The 19,264-nt window shown below is 57.6% G+C and overlaps 7 protein-coding genes across 7 annotated transcripts; 5 read left to right on the top strand and 2 right to left on the bottom strand.

Annotated features, from left to right (window-relative positions):
* Positions 1–356: 356 nt before the first annotated feature.
* Positions 357–1,982, bottom strand: SLS55_007935 (uncharacterized protein; the record flags this gene model as incomplete). Its single annotated transcript, XM_066779350.1, has 3 exons — positions 357–972; positions 1,028–1,152; positions 1,209–1,982. 3 exons carry the CDS (start codon positions 1,980–1,982, stop codon positions 357–359), a joined length of 1,515 nt encoding a protein of 504 aa, XP_066630154.1.
* Positions 1,983–4,243: 2,261 nt separating this feature from the next.
* Positions 4,244–6,077, top strand: SLS55_007934 (uncharacterized protein; the record flags this gene model as incomplete). The annotated part of the gene is made up of 7 exons (XM_066779349.1): positions 4,244–4,449; positions 4,503–4,790; positions 4,827–5,095; positions 5,145–5,332; positions 5,385–5,621; positions 5,676–5,732; positions 5,793–6,077. 7 exons carry the CDS (start codon positions 4,244–4,246, stop codon positions 6,075–6,077), a joined length of 1,530 nt encoding a protein of 509 aa, XP_066630153.1.
* Positions 6,078–6,929: 852 nt separating this feature from the next.
* Positions 6,930–7,986, top strand: SLS55_007933 (uncharacterized protein; the record flags this gene model as incomplete). Its single annotated transcript, XM_066779348.1, has 3 exons — positions 6,930–7,113; positions 7,186–7,320; positions 7,442–7,986. 3 exons carry the CDS (start codon positions 6,930–6,932, stop codon positions 7,984–7,986), a joined length of 864 nt encoding a protein of 287 aa, XP_066630152.1.
* A 1,336-nt stretch (positions 7,987–9,322) lies between these two features.
* Positions 9,323–10,678, top strand: SLS55_007932 (uncharacterized protein; the record flags this gene model as incomplete). The annotated part of the gene is made up of 2 exons (XM_066779347.1): positions 9,323–9,326; positions 9,543–10,678. The coding sequence occupies 2 exons, from the start codon at positions 9,323–9,325 to the stop codon at positions 10,676–10,678; spliced, it is 1,140 nt and encodes a 379-aa protein (XP_066630151.1).
* A 2,430-nt stretch (positions 10,679–13,108) lies between these two features.
* SLS55_007931 (uncharacterized protein) lies at positions 13,109–13,802 on the bottom strand (the record flags this gene model as incomplete). Its single annotated transcript, XM_066779346.1, has 3 exons — positions 13,109–13,410; positions 13,475–13,636; positions 13,709–13,802. 3 exons carry the CDS (start codon positions 13,800–13,802, stop codon positions 13,109–13,111), a joined length of 558 nt encoding a protein of 185 aa, XP_066630150.1.
* Positions 13,803–14,204: 402 nt separating this feature from the next.
* Positions 14,205–16,754, top strand: SLS55_007930 (uncharacterized protein; the record flags this gene model as incomplete). Its single annotated transcript, XM_066779345.1, has 3 exons — positions 14,205–14,252; positions 14,635–16,594; positions 16,687–16,754. 3 exons carry the CDS (start codon positions 14,205–14,207, stop codon positions 16,752–16,754), a joined length of 2,076 nt encoding a protein of 691 aa, XP_066630149.1.
* A 750-nt stretch (positions 16,755–17,504) lies between these two features.
* On the top strand, positions 17,505–18,496 carry SLS55_007929 (uncharacterized protein; the record flags this gene model as incomplete). Its single annotated transcript, XM_066779344.1, has 2 exons — positions 17,505–17,782; positions 17,839–18,496. The coding sequence occupies 2 exons, from the start codon at positions 17,505–17,507 to the stop codon at positions 18,494–18,496; spliced, it is 936 nt and encodes a 311-aa protein (XP_066630148.1).
* Between the last annotated feature and the right edge of the window lie 768 nt (positions 18,497–19,264).

Genomic DNA, 19,264 nt, shown 5'->3' with positions numbered 1-19,264 from the left:
ACCACGTCCGTTTTGTACCTCTCACGCCCTCTGATTAGCGACGCGAGACCCTTATAATCCCGTCCGAGCCCAAGGAATTACTTTTTCTATGTCCTTCCTTCGTCTCTCCCATGGTATTTTCGGTGCCCAAGAACAGCAAATGGAATTTTTAACGCCGTGTCTTCTTCAAATGACCGATGCTCCTAAAAAGCATCCAAGGAAACTGAGAGTGGTATGGAAATTGTGGAAGCCATGGAAAAGCTGACCACTCGGGGAAAAAATCAACAAAAAAAAAGGAAATGAAACTGGAGATTTGAAACGAAAGCGTCCATCTTAGGTTGCCCCGCGAATGAACTGTGGGGGATTTGTCCAGAAATCTATGCAGAACCAGTCTGCCGGTGGGAAATGCGGACATTGAAGTCCCGTTGGAAGAAAATACCATAACACTCGCTGTGCCACGGCTTGTGCGGGTTGACGACCTCGACATCATACCGTCTAAGCATCTCGACAAAAAGCTTGTTCAAGTTCATCAGGGCGATGGGGACACCGAGACATCTCGTCGTTCCCCAGCCGAAGATCAACTCATGAATCTGCGTCATCTGCTTCAAGCGCTCTTCGTCGTCGATGAGCCAGCGCTCCGGCCGGAACACCTCAGGATCGTCGCCGTAGACGGGATGGCATTGGATGGTCCAGGAGTTGATGCCAACAAAGGTGCCGCCCGGGATGAACTTGCCGTCAAAGGTGTCACCTTGCGGAGGGACGACTCGTTCACGAAGCTGAGTGATGGGCGAGAAGCGGCGGAGTCCCTCCTTGATGACGGCTTGGAGGTAGGGAAGATTCCTAGCTTCGCTGTCGCGGATGGGTGACGATACCTTTCCGGCAGCGATTGCATCATCGATCTCACGAGTCAAGCGGGCGTAGACACGGGGGTTGGAAATGATGGCAAGGAGACTTGCGCGCATGGCAGTGGCGGTGGTATCGGAACCGGCAATGCTAAGAGCAAGGGTTAGCGACCAGAAGAGGAAATCTCGCTAATGCAGGAGCGTACAGGGATATCGAAATTTCCGTCTCGACCTCGTCTGGGGTAAGGCCGCGTTTGAGGAACGAGCCAAGCATGTCCTTCTTTTGCTCCGCGCCCGGGGCAAGTCGTTCGTTGATCACCTCACGGGAAATCTAGTCGCTGTCAGAACAGATGCGTTGAATCCGGGAGAGCAAAAGGAATGCCTTACCGCCATGATGGGGCCAATTCCAATCTTGTCCCCAGCCGAGGGCACAATAATTCTTCTGATGAAAGGAATGCTGGAAAGGATGTAGTATAGGTGGCTCAGCTCGATGATGACGGAAAACAGGCCGACGATGGGCATCTGCCATTCAACCGTGGCCTGGAATTTGAACGAGTCGTTGTCCGCTTCGACGAAGCCCAGGCTCCTGCCAAAGCACAGCTGGCTGATCATGTCCAAGGTGAAAAACTGGATCCGCTTGGCGATGTCGAAAACCTTGGAGGCGCCGGGCTTGGACACCCAGCGCTCTTCGATCGTGTCGATAAAGTGCATTAGGCGCTCGTCGACGGCGGCCTCAACGCCCTCAATGTCTTTGCCGGCATACCCGGCGGACATTTGGTAGCGCAGTTTGTGGTGCTTGGCAACACCGCGCTCCGAGACAATGTTGGGCACATGGGGATCGATCCTCATCGAGTCGTACCAGGGCCCACGGGTGTAGCGCGAGTGGGCGGAGAGGATGCGGCGGACAAAGTCGGGGTCGGTGGTGAGGAGATGGTTGGGGCCAATGCGGGCCATGGAGCCGTACTTTTTGCTGACATCGACGAAGGTGTAGGGCGAGCGACCAGAGTTGACTACGCGGACGAGCCACCAGCGCGAATGGGCGGCGAACCACGGGCCCGGGAACTGGGCCAGCTGGCGGAAGCGCCTCGAGAAGGCGTGGGCGACAAAGTACAGGGCGAGCGCGGCGAGAGCAAGAGAAAGAACGGTGGCTGGGCGCGCCATGGTGCCGGAGGGCGCGAGGCTGTGGTGGAGACCGCGCTGGAGACAGATGGAAGGTCCAGCAGCATGGAGCGCGCTCGAAGAGTTGTCGGCGGCTCGCATGAGGCCTACACAGCCCCCATCAGACATGTCGCGGGCTCGGCTCACAGGGCAGGCGCGGGCGCGCGGTGGGATCTGAGAGTGGAAGGTATGAGACCTTGTCCGGGATCGGCTCGGGTCTTTGAGGACGCAGCGATCGACAAGCACTTACGTGAGCTTGCTGCGTAGGGCTGGCGAAATAGGGGGACTATTTGTAGCAGAGTTTGACGTGCATGGCCATTGGATGCCGCATGCTTCCGCGCAGAAGGAGGGCTAGGGGCGATCGTGGGCTCTTATACGCCGTACCAGTGGCTGGAAAGGGGCAATTTGACGTCAACCTATAAATGGGACCTGCTAGGTTCAGCCGGCCGCGGCACGATAGGCAAGAGGCGCGACTGCTAGCTGCTGCAGTGGCGGTTCGCGTGCGCCGTGGTTGGCGGAGATAGCGCTGCTTCTGGACGGCAGCCGCCAAGTACCGAGCGAGCGCGAGCCATTTTCGCTGCAGCAACCGCGTCGACGCCGCCACGAAGCAGCCAAAGCCCTCGCCCAAGCCCTCGCCCACGCCCAAGCCGCGCGCTCCGCAGGAACAGCCGCGTCACGTGCAAGCCGCCGGCTGCGGCGCTCGCCGGCGCCTGCGGCAGTTGCCATGCGCCCAGGGCCTGCGACACCCGCGCGCCCGAAACAAAGCGCGCTGATGAAACGGGGTCGCCTCGTACGGCCGTCTGCTGATTGTCGCCCGCCCGCGCCGGCGATCGTCATTGCAGCGATAAGTAGCTGCTGCGCGCAGCGCTGCTCCCCTGGCGCAAGCGAGCAGCCGCAAGCATTGGCGAACGCTTGCTGCTGGTGCTGGTGCTGGTGCTGGTGCCGGTGCTGGTGCCAGTGCTACGTTGCACCAGCCCGCCCTGCTGTGCCGCCGCCCTGGCAGCGCCGTGCCCCCGGCAGCTCTGCCGTTAGCATCTCGCGTGCGCCCTTCTAGAATTTTAGCACCAAGGGGCGTGCGCGCGCACGGCCCACGCACCCCCGCCGGCCAATGGGGAGCCCGCCGTTGCGATGCTGCGCCGCCTCGCGTGCGCGCGCTGTTTGCACCTGCCGACGGGAGCAGGCGTGTCGTCCAGATAGTGCCGGCGCCGCGTTGGCGCAGCGGCGTTTGGATGGCTAACGGAAGGCGCAAACGCGAGGGGCGGATGGCAGCTGCGGGCTGCGGGCTGCAGGGCGCCTTTCGCACGAAAGAGCGGGCGCGGGCGTCAGTGGAACAGCTCGCAAAGCCGCAACGGGAACGGCGTGCCGGGGCCGACTGGCTTAAATACCCACGACGCCACCCCCTGCGGCGGAGACGCTCGTGCAGAGCCCTCTTAGTCACGCCCTCAGCGCCGATCCGCCGCCTAGCTCCGCCGCCTGCGGTTTCCGGCCACCGCCCACGCTGACCTCGTCGGATTCCCGCCGCTGCTGGACGTGTGGAGACCCCGCACGCAGTTTGGCCCGCCGTCAGCTTCTGCACAGACGGCCATGCCTGCAAGTGCGGGGAAGGCCCCTTCCCCGGACCTCACCAACCACGGGCGGCGGGGGCGGATAAGGATAGTCTGTTAACCTGAGCTCCCTTTCCCAGTGTTATGTCTGCCGCGCCCTCGGTACCACGTCGCATCCAGTTCCCCACAATTTAGTCTGCCCTCTGCTCTCAACAGCGCGCCCTCGGCGCCTCCAGTTGTTCACCACGTACAGCCAGCCGCTCTGCAGAAGCACACTCCGCGCTGTCCTGCCCTCTGCGGCTCCAGTCCCGGCCAGCGGAAAAGCCGCCAGCGGAAAAAGATGCGACTGGGGCGGGGGCCGGCTGAGGATCCGGGGCGGCGACCGGGCCCGGCTTTCGCCGCTGCTGCCCGCACTCCTGATTTGCTGCAAGTGCCGGCGGCCCAGGGAATCTGGGGAAGCGTGGTGCGAACCACGCCTGCTGGCCAATCTTGTTTGTGAGCCTCGACGGTGACTTCACCCCATCTGGACTGCCGAGAGCGCCGCGTGCCTCTTCCGCCTGGGGGGGACTGTCGGAACTGTCGATGTGCAGCATCTATAACACGCCTGAGCTGTTCACGACACGGCCCTGTTCATCTGCAGCTCGACCCTTGGAGTCCTGCCCAGTTCCACTGTCCCCGCTCCATCACTCTCCAACCTCAGGAACACCATTACGACCAAACATGACCGACAAGAAGGGAGCCGGGGCGGTTGAAGCCACCATGATCGACGACCTCAAGGACTCAGGTTTCGACCAGCAAAAGGAAATCCTGGCACACCAGAACTTCAGGGGCAAAAGCGACGAGGAAGTGGCCGCTTTGAAGAAGGCGATGCTGCGGAAGGTGGATACCAGAGTGATGCCAATGCTCATCATCCTCTTCCTGCTCAAGTGCGTTGTCTTTGGACGTGTGCGGCTCGGGTCCAGACTGACCGGTTCTGTAGTATCTTGGACCGCAACAATTTCACCAACGCCCGCCTGGGTGGTCTCGAAGATGACTTGAAACTGTCCGATCATCAGTACAATACTTGTCTGATGATCATGTACGTCGGCTACCTTCTGTTCCAGTTTCCCAGCAACGTCATCCTGTCCAACTTTCCTCGGCCTGGAGTATACCTTTCGGTTGCTGCCGTCCTATGGGGTGCTATCTCCACCTGCATGGCTGCTACACGTAACTTTAGGGAGGCTCTAGTGGTCCGGTTCTTCCTGGGCTTTGCCGAGGCACCCTTCTTGTAAGTTGCTCTGCAGCGGTACGGGATCTAGCTTAGGATGGATGCTGACTACGAGGATAGCCCAGGTGCTTTGCTCATGCTGTCATCTTGGTACCAAAAGGATGAGCTTCCTTTCAGGATTGCTATCCTGTACGCTGGAAACACCATATCGAACTGCTTTGGTGGGCTCATTGCCGCAGGTGTCCTCGGCGGCATGAATGACGCCGCTGGTATCCACTCTTGGCGGTGGCTCTTCATCCTTGAGGGTTGCTTCACTATCTTCATTGCAATCATCGCTGGCTTTGTGCTACCGAGTTATCCAAAGGGTATGCTCACCATTTGACGCTCTGCTGAGGGCTCACTGACATGTCACAGATGTCAAGTGGCTTACCGAGGAGGAGAGGGAGTATGCTATCTGGCGCCTGTCGGTCGAGGTTGCTGGACAAGACGACGGGGAGGACGGCAGCAAGTCGATATGGGATGGAGGTCTTCAAGCGATAAAAGACCCTAAGGTCTACATGCTCATCCTGATTCAGTTCTCTCTGAACACTGGAATGGCCTACGTAAGTGCTGTCATGCTGAGCTTTCGCCGTGCAAACTAACAAGTCCTGGCAGACCTACTTCTTCCCTTCCATTGTCAAGACTCTCGGTTACAACAAGATTGTCACCTTGCTCCTCACCGCGCCTCCTTATGCTCTCGCGTTCTTTGGATCCCTTGGCAACTCCATCCACGCCGGCAAGACCAACGAGAGGGCCTTCCACGTCGCCGTCCCAATGGCAATCAGCATGATTGGAAACATCCTGTGCATCACTATTACGGGCACTGGTGGAAGATATTTCGCAATGTTTTTGGTAATTGTCTCCGACCGAGTCCCGTCCGTGCCAATGCTGATTAGGCTTTTGTAGATGACCTTTGGTGTTTATTCTGCGTTCAACGTCACATACTCGTGGGTATCTGCGACGGTAAGCACTCTCTGAATACTCGTCGATTTTCCTGATCCAATCACTGACATGCGTGATCAGATCCCCCGTCCCCGGTCCAAGCGTGCCGCGGCGCTCGCCATGGTCAATATCATGGGCAATTCAACCCATCTGTTCACTTCGTACCTGTACCCCGACTCGGACAAGCCACGCTACGCTCGTGCCGGCATTACATTAGCGCTCTTTTGCGGCCTCGGAGGCGTTTCTTCGATCGCATTACGGTACTGGCTGAGACACGAGAACAAGAAACTCGACCGTCTCGAGGGCACGGTCGGCGAGGACGCGGAGAACGGAGCGCGGAGAAAGGGCTTCAGGTACGTTCTGTAGAGGATGTACTGGGATGCGCGGAAGGGCGTGGAATAATGCTGTCAACGATTTAAGACGACGAGTAAATCCGCCGGCCACGTGGGTTCGAGCGGATATGGATTGTAGCAATGCGCCACTTTTACATGTGTATTACCTCTTTGTTTCCCCCCTTAAGGCTGACCGCAAGGCCAGCCACAACGTGTCTCGAAAGCCACGCGCCTCACATTCTGTCGTGCGACTTACTCGATACGGATTAGAAGGTTCTGCACTGATACAATGCCAAACTCAAATCAAACCAGGCACCGAATCCTTTTCGCACTTCGCTCGGGGGCGTTGTGGCGACAGCAGCGGACTGCGAAGTAACAAGGCTTTCCGTTCACGGTCCCCTCGGATCCCCGCACGCGCAACCCCGCAATCTTTTGTAGACGGATGACCAAGCCATCGCACCAATTCGCCCGGACGACCGGCCAGTCGGCTGGCTAAATGCTCACGTGGGCGTTAGCGCGCACTACTCCAAGGCTTCGTCCCCACGTACCCGGCTATTCAACGCGCAAAGCAATGGCACCGCGAACCGCCCATTGGTGGACGTTGCTGGGCCACGTCGAGTCGCGAGGCTTGCAGCTTTTTACCATTGACACGTTCGGGCTAAGATGGACGCGAGATGCCGCAGCAATGGTTGCCCGAGCACCTTTGACAGGTCTTTTATCATTCGCATTGGCGGAGAGGATGCAGCGGTCTCCGTATCATCCTGTCTCGTCGCCAAGGGCATCGCGCATATACGCCGCTTGCAAGGCTTACCTTTTGACCCTGCTCTAAATCCAATCCCTACTGCGGTACCGATACTTCGATCTGCAACAACCGCGACGCGCCACAATGAAGCTTGACACTAGCCCGTCGTCGCTCGCATGGACCGCTATCTCCGCGGCAGCGGTAGTTGCGGCGCTGCCTCCTGGTGATGGCCGCAACGTCGCCCGCGCCGCTGCCGCCACCACGCCGACGGTGTACCTGGCAGGCGATTCGACAATGGCGGAGCAGGGAGGCAAGAACGGGACTGAAGGTGTCTTACCTTTTGTCATCCCACATTAGTAGCTTTGGTTGTGTAACTGATCTTTGAGACGGACACGAATAGGCTGGGGCCACTACCTGCAGTACTCGCTCTCTATTCCCGTCGTCAACAAGGCTTTTGCAGGCCGTAGCGCGCGCTCCTTCACCGATCAGGGCCGTTTCGCGGCCATCGAGGCCGCCGTGGTTCCTGGTGATTTTGGTGAGTGTTGTACCCGTAATCTAGAAATAATGTCTCGCCAATGAACGCATCGGACGGCAGACACGACCAAGCCACAAAAGGGAGAAAAGAGAAGAACAAAGGTCATGCTGACACGCCTCAGTCATCATCGAATTCGGCCACAACGACGGCGGCGGCTCGAATTTAGGCACAGCCAACTACACCGACAATGGGCGGCCCGCGTGTCCGGGCCAGGGCGACGAGACCTGCGTATCCTTCTACAACGGCACCGAGGTAGTCGTGCACACCTACAACTGGTACATGTTGCACGCGGCGCGGTCGTTCTTGGACAAGGGCGCGAGCGTCGTTATCAGCACCATGACGCCGACGAACCCGTGGGAGACGGGCAACTTCAGCTACACGCCGCCAATCTACGTCGGGTACGCAGAGCGTGTGGAGGGGGTATTGGAAGGAGAGGTGGGAGAGAAAGCGGCGTTTGTGAACCACGGGAAGTACGAGGCGCACGCGTTTGAGGAGCTGGGAAAGGAGGTGGTAGATGGATTCTTCCTGATGGATCACACGCACACGCAGCCCGAAGGCGCTGACGTGGCGGCGAAGGCGTTTGTGAAGGGGCTGAAGTGCGGGGGGAGTGAGTTGAGCGGGTTTGTGGTGAATGCGACGCAAGAGATTCCAGGCGTGTGTTTGTGAAGTGGGTGGTGGGCGGTCGAGGCCAGTGTAGATAAAGGAAGTGGTAGTGAAAGTCCTGCTTTCAACGAAGAGGGAAGTCAGCTGGTGTCATGGTTGCAGCGAAGGTCGGATTAGGGTGTCGATCGCGTGCCGGGAATAAGGCTCACGATGCGCCTGCCAGCGCGAGCTATCACGGATTCGAAGGACAGCGCATGTGATGGAAACGTTTGCGGAAAGCTCCGGAACAGGGTCCGGGCGTCTGGGCTGTGAAAGCTAGCAGTGCAAGATGGTAAGCTCCTGAGGAGGTGGATCAATAGGCTCGGCCGAGGGTGTGATCAACTGCAGGGGAAGGTTCCCCGGGAGTCTTGATGAGGAAATCATGCTCACTGGCCCCGTCTCGCCATCAGCGAACGAAAACCGAACACCCAGTCTGTCAACGTGCCGTGGCTGCCGTGGAAGACTCGTCGATACGGAGCCCAGTTATCATGACACACCGGTTGATGCTAGCACAAGTATTGCGTGGTGAAGACCGTCAACGTCTCAGATCGAGGAGTCTCGAGGCGCTGATGGTGATGGAAAGCCAAGCGCTGTTTGCCACTGGCTATGGCGTCATAGGGTCCTCCCATCCTGCGCCCTGCCAGAGTGTACGAAGTCAGTTGTGGCAGCCACAACGCATACCCAGGGGAAGCAAGCGTCGGGCAAGAAGCGTGTAAGGCGTGCAGAGTTATGACGAAGAGTGTGAGCTGCGAGGCTGCAGTGAGCTGTGAGGAAGTCTCCGGGTTGGTTTACGGCGTCGGATCCGGGCGCGGAAGCTGCGCGTTCGTCGGCTGCTGCACTCCACCACAACCACAACCCCCCATCTCCATCACGACACCTTCTCCAGCCGTCGGAAATTCCGACTCTCTCGACGAATCTGCGCCTCTCAAGCAACGTCAACGCGTCCGGCGCCTCGGCCGAGCTCTTTGGGCGGCGTGTCGAGACATCTTCTTCTCCACAGAGCATGCCCCAAGCAACGACAAGCACGCGCACGGTGCAGGCTGTGACGTTCGAATTGCCCCATCTGGGAGCCCGCTAGCTGCTTCTTCTCCTGATCGTAGATGCTTCTGGGCGTTGACCCACCTTGTGGTCTCAGCAGCGACCCGACCCCGACTTCTCTCGAGACTGTGGTCTCATTTTCAACGGATCATGGCCCGCATCGCAGGGGGGCGCCACCGACACCGCATTGGACGATCCCCCTCCCCCTGCTGGAGATCGGGCCGCACCGGAGCATCCACGAGAGCGAAGCTTCCCTGTGCTCGGGCCGATCCCGCTCCAGGAGCCTCTGGTGTCTCTGGTGCCTCTGTTGCCTCTCTGCGCCATGCGTTACTGACAACATCTCGTGATTATGTCAATTCGTCTCCGCTGGAGGCCACCCAACCCCCCGCCTACCTCGTACGAGCCTCGGAGCCCAGACAGCGAACAGCGAGATGTCGAGAATGAATCTTCATCACGGAGCCCATCGTGACGTCGGAACGTATAAATAAGTTCCTTTGAAGCACTTCCTGGAGCATCGGCAAAATTCCCAAGAACACCCCCAGAGCCTCAGGAACCCAGCACTACTCTCTACCTAGCAAACTTCTCTAAGCCACCGAAGAAAACCACCGCCAGAATGCTCGGAAAGATCGCCCTCGAGGAAGCCTACGAGATGACTGGCATGGAGGCCAAGTCGATGCGTGAGGCCAAGCTGTACATCCACCCCAACGACCGCGAACGCTACATGCGCCAGATCTCCGACATCAACGACGAGCGTGTCCGCCTGGCCGACGCCCACGGCATTGGCTACACCATCTGCTCTCTCACCGTCCCCGCCATCCAGGGCATCTCCGACAAGGCCGAGGCCGAGCGCAGGGCCACCGAGGTCAACAACTGGGTCGCCGAGAAGGTCAAGACCAACCCCAAGAAACTGGGCGCCTTCGCCTGTCTGTCCATGCACGACCCCGTCCAGGCCGGCCAAGAGCTGCGCCGCTGCGTCAAGGAGCTTGGCTTCCATGGCGCCCTGGTCTGCGACTTCCAGCACGCTGGCCCCGACGGCGAGACCTACCTCTTCTACGATGCGCCCGAGTACGACGCCTTCTGGAAGGTGTGCCAGGAGCTCGATGTCCCGCTGTACATCCACCCGGCCGCCCCATCCGGCGTTATCTACGACAAGCTGTACGCGCAGCGCAAGTTCCTCGTCGGCCCTCCGTTGTCCTTCGCCAACGGCGTCAACCTGCACCTGATGGGCCTCATCGTCAATGGCGTCTTCGACCGCAACCCCAATCTCAAGATCATTGTCGGCCACATGGGTGAACACCTGCCCTTCGACTTCTGGCGCATCAACCACTGGCTCGAGGACGTCGAGCGCCCGCTGGCCAAGGAGCAGGGCTACGACCGCATCTGCCAGCAGAGCATCTACCACTACTTCAAAACCAACATCTGGGTTACCACCAGCGGCCACTTCTCCACCCACACTCTCGAGTACGTCGTGCGCGAGATTGGCGCCGACCGCGTGCTCTTCAGCGTCGACTACCCCTACGAAACCATCGAAAACTGCTGCGCCTGGTGGGACGGCAAGGCCAAGGAGGTCATCGAGGCCTGCGGCGGCCTGGAGAACTACAAAAAGATTGGCCGCGAGAACGCCAAGAAGCTTCTTCACCTGACCGACTACCACGATGCCGATGCCCCCGTCAACTAGACGATGGAAGATGACGACTTCAAGTTCCTTATCTGTAAATATATTCAACTGTAAATAGTGCTGCGAATTGAACATGTCAAAAATCTCGGCCGTAACGTCTTCATCCGTCCCCCAACGTAGCGAAAGTGATGCGCCCCTTCGGCACTTGCAGGCGCCTATGCCAAATGAATGTAAGCTCCGCAGCCCAAGCAGTCGTCAACCGACACCAGGAAGCCTCATCAACACCGAAGGCTCATACCGTCTAGCCGTTGAAACTACAGTGAACATGATCCCTGAAGCAAAATCAGATCAGAACCGTCAAAACCTGCCGCTTGTCGATTGAGAAGGCAGCGAAGTAGGGTGAGCAATATTTACCAATGATTCGCCGTCACACTGCCCCTATCCTCCATTATCCTCCAGCCCGTCCAGGGTTCCACTGCATCGCGGGACGGGTTCCAGATGCGCTGCCCCGAGATGACGTACTTGAGCTTGAGGTCTTTGTGGTTGTGCATTACCCACTCGGCGATGCTCTTGCCTTCATCGGTCTTGACCTATCCATCCACGAAGAAATCCTGTTAGCATACTCATAAACTGCTTGTCTGAAAAGGCGAGAGGGAAAAGGTGACGCAAGATGAATAAGAAGCAGAAAAGAGGAAAGGTTCCATCACGGACACAGAGGAGGAAGACAGAAAGCACTCACCCCACCGGCTTTCGAGCACATCAAGTCGACCGCCAGCCCGCAACAATGATCGCTCGCCCCCTGTGCCCCGCACTCACAGTCCCTCACGCACCCAATCTCCCTCACCTTCCCCGGGTTCGCCTTGACAACCTTCTTAGCCCCCTCCACCGCCACCTTCTTGCACTTCCCCACCACCGGGAACGTCGGCGGCGGGAAACCCCCGCTCCCTCCACCGCCACCGGACGTGGGCAGGCAGCACTTGAAGTCGCTCGGACCGGGACAGAGCCCGGCCTTGGTCGACCCGGTCTCGCAGTCGCGGACGAACTTGCACGTACCACCACTGCCGCACGAGGGCTTGGTGCAGCACTTGATGTCGTTGGCGTCGTGGGGACAGGCGCCGTCGATATGGGTGCCGCCGGCCTTGGTGCAGGAGCTTGTCTCGATGCAGACGCCGGGTTTGTGGGCGGCGCCGGTGCAGGGGCCGTTAACCTCGGCAAGAGCAGTAAGAGAAAGAAGGAGAAGGAGAAGGAGTGAGGAAACGATGGTGGGAACGTGCATTGTCGCGAGAAGTGGAAGATTGGGGATCTATTGAGTGTTTTGGTTTGGAAAAACTGATTTTTTCCCCCTGAAGCTACTTTTGTCTGCGTTCTGAGGTAGGTTTTGATGATGGTAGAGAGTTTGGAGATATTTCCTTACAATGAGCGTTCGAAGCCCTTTATAGCCTCTCCAGCTGATGGAGAGGGGATTTCCTCATCGGTCTGTGTGCTTCAAGTTGATAGTGAGCAGCCGCTCTTGCACACCTCATGACGAAATAGCTGACCGCTCAGCTGTCATTGTTTAACACAACTGTTTGGTTCCAGTACCGACTGAAGAGCGCTAACCGTACGCTTTCTCATAGAGTTTGGATCATCTCTGGCGTGGAAAGGGTTGCAGGCTAAAAGTGAAGCCGTTAGACTTGGTGCCACCAGGCGACGTCTGTGGCCCTGCGCATAACTATTTCGGTAAATAGTAGAGAACGCCCAACCAGTGAACAGATCGAACTCCTCGTATTCAAGCCCTGCCAAGCTCGGTGTTTCTCTCACCGTCTCCCTGCCAAGATTGATGTTTTGTTGGTGGCAGTTCAGCTCTCAGCTCTCCGAGGTTTGTGTACACAAGTTTGCCTCCAGAGTTTCTCGAGTTTCAAATCATGAGCTGCAGGTCGCTTGAACCTTTAACTCACAAAGAGGCGTCATATGCCCATACACCACTACAACTTCCAATCAAGAAATTGAGCAAACTATCGTTCTACACAGTGGTCTATCTAGATAAGAACGAGACCGACTAAGAGGGCAAGGATTCAGCCAAGCCTCTTAGCGTGTGTCTGGGACCACAGGTCTCGTGTACGAGGGCTCGGCAAGTCGGCGGGTTTCCTCCCCGATGCCGCCATTGCAAAAATGGTCGTCTAGAATGACGAGCTTGAGAGCTTGGCGCAGAGCTAAATCCGGGAAACTGTGGAGGCAAAAAGTGGCATTGTGGGGGCACAGAAGCATTCCCAACGATAGATTGGCGTTTTATATCCCTTTGTTAAACCAGACCGGGGAATGAAGAAGTACATACAGACCAAGGTCTGTCGGCGACATATGTGGAGAGACACGCCTCCGATAGCAAAACCAATGCCCACGCATCGTGAATTTACCGTCTTCAAACTGAGTGCCGTACTCATTTTGTGTTTTCAAAACATGACGAACTTCCAAACAGTAAGAAGGGCCAACTTCGTTGCCTACTTCACACGCTTACAGCCTGTACCTGATGACATCAACACGGCCCAGGGTAGCCCAAACGGCGCAGGCAGCCCCGGTGAAACCGAGAATAGCACGGCCCAAGTTGATTGTGGCCCACTTGTCGACCAGAGCGTGGGTGCTCTCCTCCTTCGCAATTCCGACCTCAGTAGAAGTATCGGCAAGGTTTGTGGACGCAAAAGATTGGGCCTTAGCCTGCAAGGCCACGTCGGTGGGGTGGAGGAAGAGGAAGCTGTAGGGGACCTTTGCGAAGTAGAGGAGAGCAGCGGCCGTGTATAGCTTACGCGGGACGCTGTCTGGGGATTCTGTCGAGCCAGCTTTAGCCTGCATCATGGGCATAGTCAGCGGCGGAGTGTGTACCTCGTGAGGCCAGCCAGCTGAACAGGACGACGGAGCCGGCGACAGAGGGAAGGTTGATCTTCATGTAAATGTTGCGAGCTTTGAGCCATTGCCGTGCGAGCAGCGGGGCGGGAGCCTCGAGCAAGCTGGGAGTCAGCTGGATGGAGGCAGCGGCAGTCTGGCCTGCTCAGGAGATCAGTAGGCACCGGCTTGCGGAATGCATGCGGATCAGAGTGCACGTGGGCATGGGCGTACCGCATAAGAAGGCTGAGGCAGTGATGCCCACGGCCTGGGCCAGGCGAATGGTGACCGGGACAGGCTCGAGGAAGGCGGGGACGGGCGGCGTCATGGTGGGCGATGTGGTGCTCGCAGGCAGCGCGAGGTTGAGGGTGGTGGATGTGGTGATGCGGCACGGCCAGAGCGGAGGTGCAGCTTCCTTGCATCGGCAGGCCCCGGGCTTCCGACGCGTGACAGCCGGCAGGCACCGGCTCTTGCCCGTCGCTCCACTGTCGCTGTTGCGCCCAACCCTCCATCATGCCTTCCTTAGGTAGGTTGCAGTGTTCGTGAGAATGACGAAATGGCACGGTCCTCGGGGACGGGTAGCTGCAGCTCGAGCTCCCCGCCCGAGGCTGCTCCGCTCTCGCCCGACGCTCGGACGCCTCCCCCTCCGCTCTCCGCGTTCCTTAACAAGCCTCAAGCCTCAAGCCCGCACTCGACCCCGCTTTGGCGTTGTGCTGCCGCTTCTTTCACCATGTTTCAGCCCGCTATGCCGATGACGTTGCTCACACCAGCCGACTGTGTAAGCGCCCGGCTTCGCATCATGCCAGGAGCCATCCAGGACCGTTCTCCACTCTCGCCTCACTGGCCCCCGCTTTCATCGATTGCTCCTGCATCAAAATGTTGGCCGCTATCTGCTGCCACTTGTATTTCCTCGCGCTATGTTCCCACGTTTTGTTTACACGCGCTCAATCATCACCGCCGGATAATTGCTCCGTCGACGCTACTTATCTCGAACTGAGTGACCCGCCCTACAAAAACTACTTCTACTCCGACTGCAACACTAGCGCTCAAGTCGTTGTCACGAGTCCTCTCCCAAACAGCAGTCTCGCCGCCGTTAGACCGCGCTTGTTGGTCCGTCCGCCAAATCCCACTGCTTGAGTTGTGTGTTGACTTTGGCCAAGGTTGCATGGCCGGCTGGCAACAGCGGTGCCGTTGCTTTCTTTTCGCCCGCCAATGGAGTTAATGGCTCACTGGCCATATCCCTGCAAAACTCGGTCGACAAACAGCGCGCTCTCGATTCCGTCTATTACCCTGCTACTGCCAACGGGAGCTTTCCTCAAGTCGGCGTCACTGGCATACTATCGCTCAATACTACTGCGATTCTCGACATTGCCATTCTCGGTAGCATCCGCACAATCCGTGATTTCACCGAGGGACCTAGCATCCTTGCTCCCATCATCCAAAGCGCAAATCGAATTGCCGATGATGGGTCGGGCGGTGTCTCGATCGGCAGGCTTTGGCTCGACAACGTGACGACCACTACCCTCGCCTTTCAACCTGATCATGCTGATGGTGGCAAGCCAATTGTTGTGGACAACACTACTCTGCACTTTGAAGCCGGCAACTATACGTTCAGCGCCTATGTTGATTACCCGCAGCTGGACCAGCTCAGCCCTCAACAAGTCTTAAACAACGCGTCCCAATCTCTGATCTCGAGCAATGCCGAGCAACTCCGTTCTCTTGCTTTTCTCTCCTACACTGACAAGCTCTTGGCAGGCGCCTGGCGATTCTTGACGTATTTCGGACGGGACACCATGATCTCTCTCCTGCTCTTGCAGCCTGTTCTCAGCGAAGGGGATGGCGGAGCAATCGAAGCGGTCATTGGTGTCGTTCTCGAGCGCGTCAACCGCACAGATGGAAGGGTGTGCCACGAAGAAACCATTGGCGACTATGCCACCTATCTTAACTTGCAGCGGAACATCACAAGCACAGCACCGCTGTACGACTACAAGATGATTGACACCGACTTCTACCTCCCGGTGGTATTGGCCGAGTATTTTGTCAAACGTGGCACCGGCCGACAGCGCAAAGACGCGTTCCTCGCAACGGAGGCAACGGTCGATCCAGCCAACCAGGGCCTCCACTACGGCGACCTCGCTCTTATGACTGCTGAGCGAATTATGAATGTCTCGGCTGCATTCGCTTCCGAAGGCGGTCAAGCAATAGGAAATTTAATTCATCTGGAAGAAGGGCAGGTGGTGGGGCAGTGGCGGGACAGCACGTACGGCATCGGTGGCGGCCGGATACCATATGACGTGAACACTGCGTTAGTCCCAGCTGCGCTGCGAGCTATCGCAGCTTTGTCTGCGAACGGGTTCTTTCCCGCCCATGTTGACTGGAGAGATACGGCGAGTCGGTACGCGCAGATCTGGGAAGACGAAACTCTGCACTTCTTCGAAGTAAGCGCCCTTTCGTGCTTGAGAATATTGGCACAGCTGACGGCCCTCCAGATCGATATTGCGGCCGAGGAAGCACAGGAGTTGGTTCAGTCGTATGTCAACGAGTCTAATTTCGGCGGCTCTGCCAACTCGGATAATATCACGGCCAGCGTTCGCTTCCACGGTATTGCTCTTGACGGCAACGACAATCAATCAACCGTCAGAGTCATGAACACCGACGACTGCTTCAGATTGTTTCTTGTCAACTCCACCAATCAGAAGCAGTTGACTTCATTCCTGGACCAAGCCGCCGAGCACCTACTTCAGCCCTTTCCTGTCGGTCTCTCAACCTCTGTCGGCGTGCTAGTAGCGAATCCGGCATATGGAGGCGATCCTGTCTACGCAAGAAACTTCACCAGCAATGCCTACCACGGCACAGTTGTGTGGAGCTGGCAGCTTTCTATGCTCGCCGCAGGCCTCGCACGTCAACTTGACCGCTGCAGTTCCGCCGACATCCCCGATTTCTGCAACGACACGACGGTGCACGGGAAAGTGCGCCTGGCGTACAACCACTTGTGGGACCTAATTGACGCGAACAGAGCTCATCTGAGTAGCGAGGTCTGGAGCTGGGTGTACAACGCTGAAGACTTCGAGTACACGCCACTAGGCGCACTGCCACCGCCTGCTGGCCAGAGTCCGACTGGTGAGTTTCCGTCTCTGTCCCTTTTCATTTCCTCCTTCCATCTCTGTCCGTATCAGTGGAAGTACTCGCGTAGGGCTGACAATCTTTTGCAGAGAGTAATATCCGACAGCTCTGGAGCTTGACTTTTTTGGCGGTCAGGAGGGATGAGGCGCTCCGTTGAATCCGAACGCCCTGAGCAGGGTGACGGGAAAGGGTAGTAGAGAGAAGCAAATGCAATGTACGCTGGGGCCGGATTAGACCACACAACTCATCCTTTCAGGACTACTGAAGCTGGCAGGTATACCCGCCGGCAGGTCGCTTCGACAAGGCCAACCTCTAAGCGAAGGTGTTTTACGCTACACAAAGGTCAGATCGATCGTTGTCCCCGTGTATACGGGTGGTTGCCCTACATGTCGACCAATCGCTGGGCGGCTGATGGAGGCAAAGCGGGCCGGACTATTTAATCTGCCCAGGCCCACTGGGCGGCTCTCCTTGAAACAACAAAGCTCATTGCGCCAAGAACGCAAATAGGAGGGCCAAGCCCGTGGATGAACCCTCGCCTGGCTTAGCATTTGTTTCGCAGCGGGCCGCTTTAGCCTGACATGGCGTCTTCCGCTCCGCTGCCACTGGCGACACACCACACCATGCAGTCTTGGCGTTTGTGAGATGCACGAGAACGCTCCACCACCGTACCGACCATGGTCTCCGGCGCGCCACCCATCACCCGCGCCATGTTTCTGGCCCCGGACCACCCCAGCCCCGTGAATCCGTTACGGATTTTCGTTTTCGTGTTTGCATTGTGTATATATCCAGCAGCGTCCCTAGCGTAGCCAGCTCCAGGCCAAGATTCTTTCTCCCACAACTCACATTCTTTTTCCGAGCTAGTCTCGAGTCACTCTTTGATTTCTTTCACTTCTGCACATACTTGAACATGAAGGCCGCTACCGCCCTTCCACTTCTCGCCGCCCTGGCCGCGCAGGCGCACCCCATCCAGGGCAGCCATGAGGAATCCTCCGGCATCTGCAAGTTTGACCGCGCCTCGACCCTCAAGCTGCGCTCGACTGTTGAGAACCTGCCCGTCTCCAAGCGTGCCGGCTCGAACGCGACCACCTGGTCCCCTCCGTCGTCGCTGTCCAGCGCGCTCGACTCGGTTTGGGAGCACACGATGTCAACCTACGGCGGCGACCCTCTGACCTTCAAGAACTACGCGTAAGTTTCTATATCCTCTCTTTGGATCCGATGCTTACTGATGTCTCCCTCAACAGCTATGACCACATCATGGACACCAAAGCCAACATCCAGTACTGCGTCCGCTGGGACAGCAAGAAGAGCGTGACGGCGGCCCAGCGCACCTCGATTGAGACGGCCCTCTCCAAGATGTACAACAAGTGGGTCAGCGCCGCTTTGACCGGCTTCGACGGCTTCCCCTACGAGTCCGTCAACGTCACTGTCAGTGGCTGGGCGACCAACGACACCTCCCTCCTTGAGGGCGACACCTCGGCCTACACCATCCACTCCTCCACCGTCGACGTCAACGGCGTCCCCGAGTGCGACCCGGCCTGCGGCCGCGCCATTCACTACACCGACGGCGACTACTCGGGCTGTGCCGGCGGCGACGGCGACCGCTACGACGTCTCCCTCTGGCTGTCCGACACGCTCGACGATGGCGCCGGCGGCTACGGCGGCGACTGGGGCCAGCAGGTCGGCGCGACCTACATGCTCGAGAACCTCGAGACGGAGAACATCCACATCCTCCTCCACGAGATGGGCCACACGCTCGCGCTCGACGACTTCTACGACTGGACCCCCGAGGGCGTCGACTCGTTCATCATGCTGGCTGGCAGCGCCATGGAGGTCACCGAGTTTGACGCCTGGATGGCGAGGGATTGGTGGAGGCACATCAAGTCGAGGTACGACTTGTAAATGTGTGGGGTAAACGGCGGTACCTAAATGAAGGGGGGCGCTGTTGTAAATATGTGTTCTCGCCTCCCCGCAGTCGTCTACCTACCTTGTTTGCGATCTTCCTAGTACATATTCTACCTTGAGGGAAAAAGAGATCCGTGGATGAATGAAACCATGCGCTTGTCCCCGTGAAACGATGCACGTGCGATTTTTTTTCCTACACAAATGGTAGCGAATGATAGTAATGGACCCTTGCGTGATTGCCTAAAGCGGCATGTGACCTTAGCCCGAATAGGCAATCTCCATCAGACTTATTCAGGCCTGACGGCCACTAGTCGCTTGGGTGCTACCGAACGACTACGATGTCGTGGACCAAAGCTCGCGGACCGAAACGCCGTGTGTTTGAATCTCCCAATGCACAGCAACAAGGCGCATGTTCGCGAGCTTCATAACCGTTCACTATCTACGAGGCTTCCTAATCCAATCGATCCGGTACTCCAATCCGACGCCCCCCCGGGGTTCAGACATTCAGACCCGCACAGTATCCTCCGCTAAGGGCCTTTCGTACAAAAATAGAAAAGGGGGAGGAAAAGAAAAAGAAAAATAAGCACAACCATGTCAGAACGCCGTCGTGGATCCCTCGCGGAATACTGTCTTTTTTGTTTTTCCAGAATTGAGGATTCATTTAGAGCGCTATCATGGAAAGGTAAACAAGGATTTTTGCTTGTAAGGTAAGATGGGTATGAGGGAGGAAACTTGAACGATATTTGGGGTATTTTGAATAGCGGT

The sequence above is a fragment of the Diplodia seriata genome (genome assembly GCF_021436955.1).
Source record: "Diplodia seriata strain FDS-637 chromosome Unknown scaffold_8, whole genome shotgun sequence".
NCBI classification, from domain to species: Eukaryota; Fungi; Ascomycota; class Dothideomycetes; order Botryosphaeriales; family Botryosphaeriaceae; genus Diplodia; species Diplodia seriata.
Note: the sequence above shows the minus strand (reverse complement) of the source record. Positions and strands in the feature narration are given on the sequence as shown.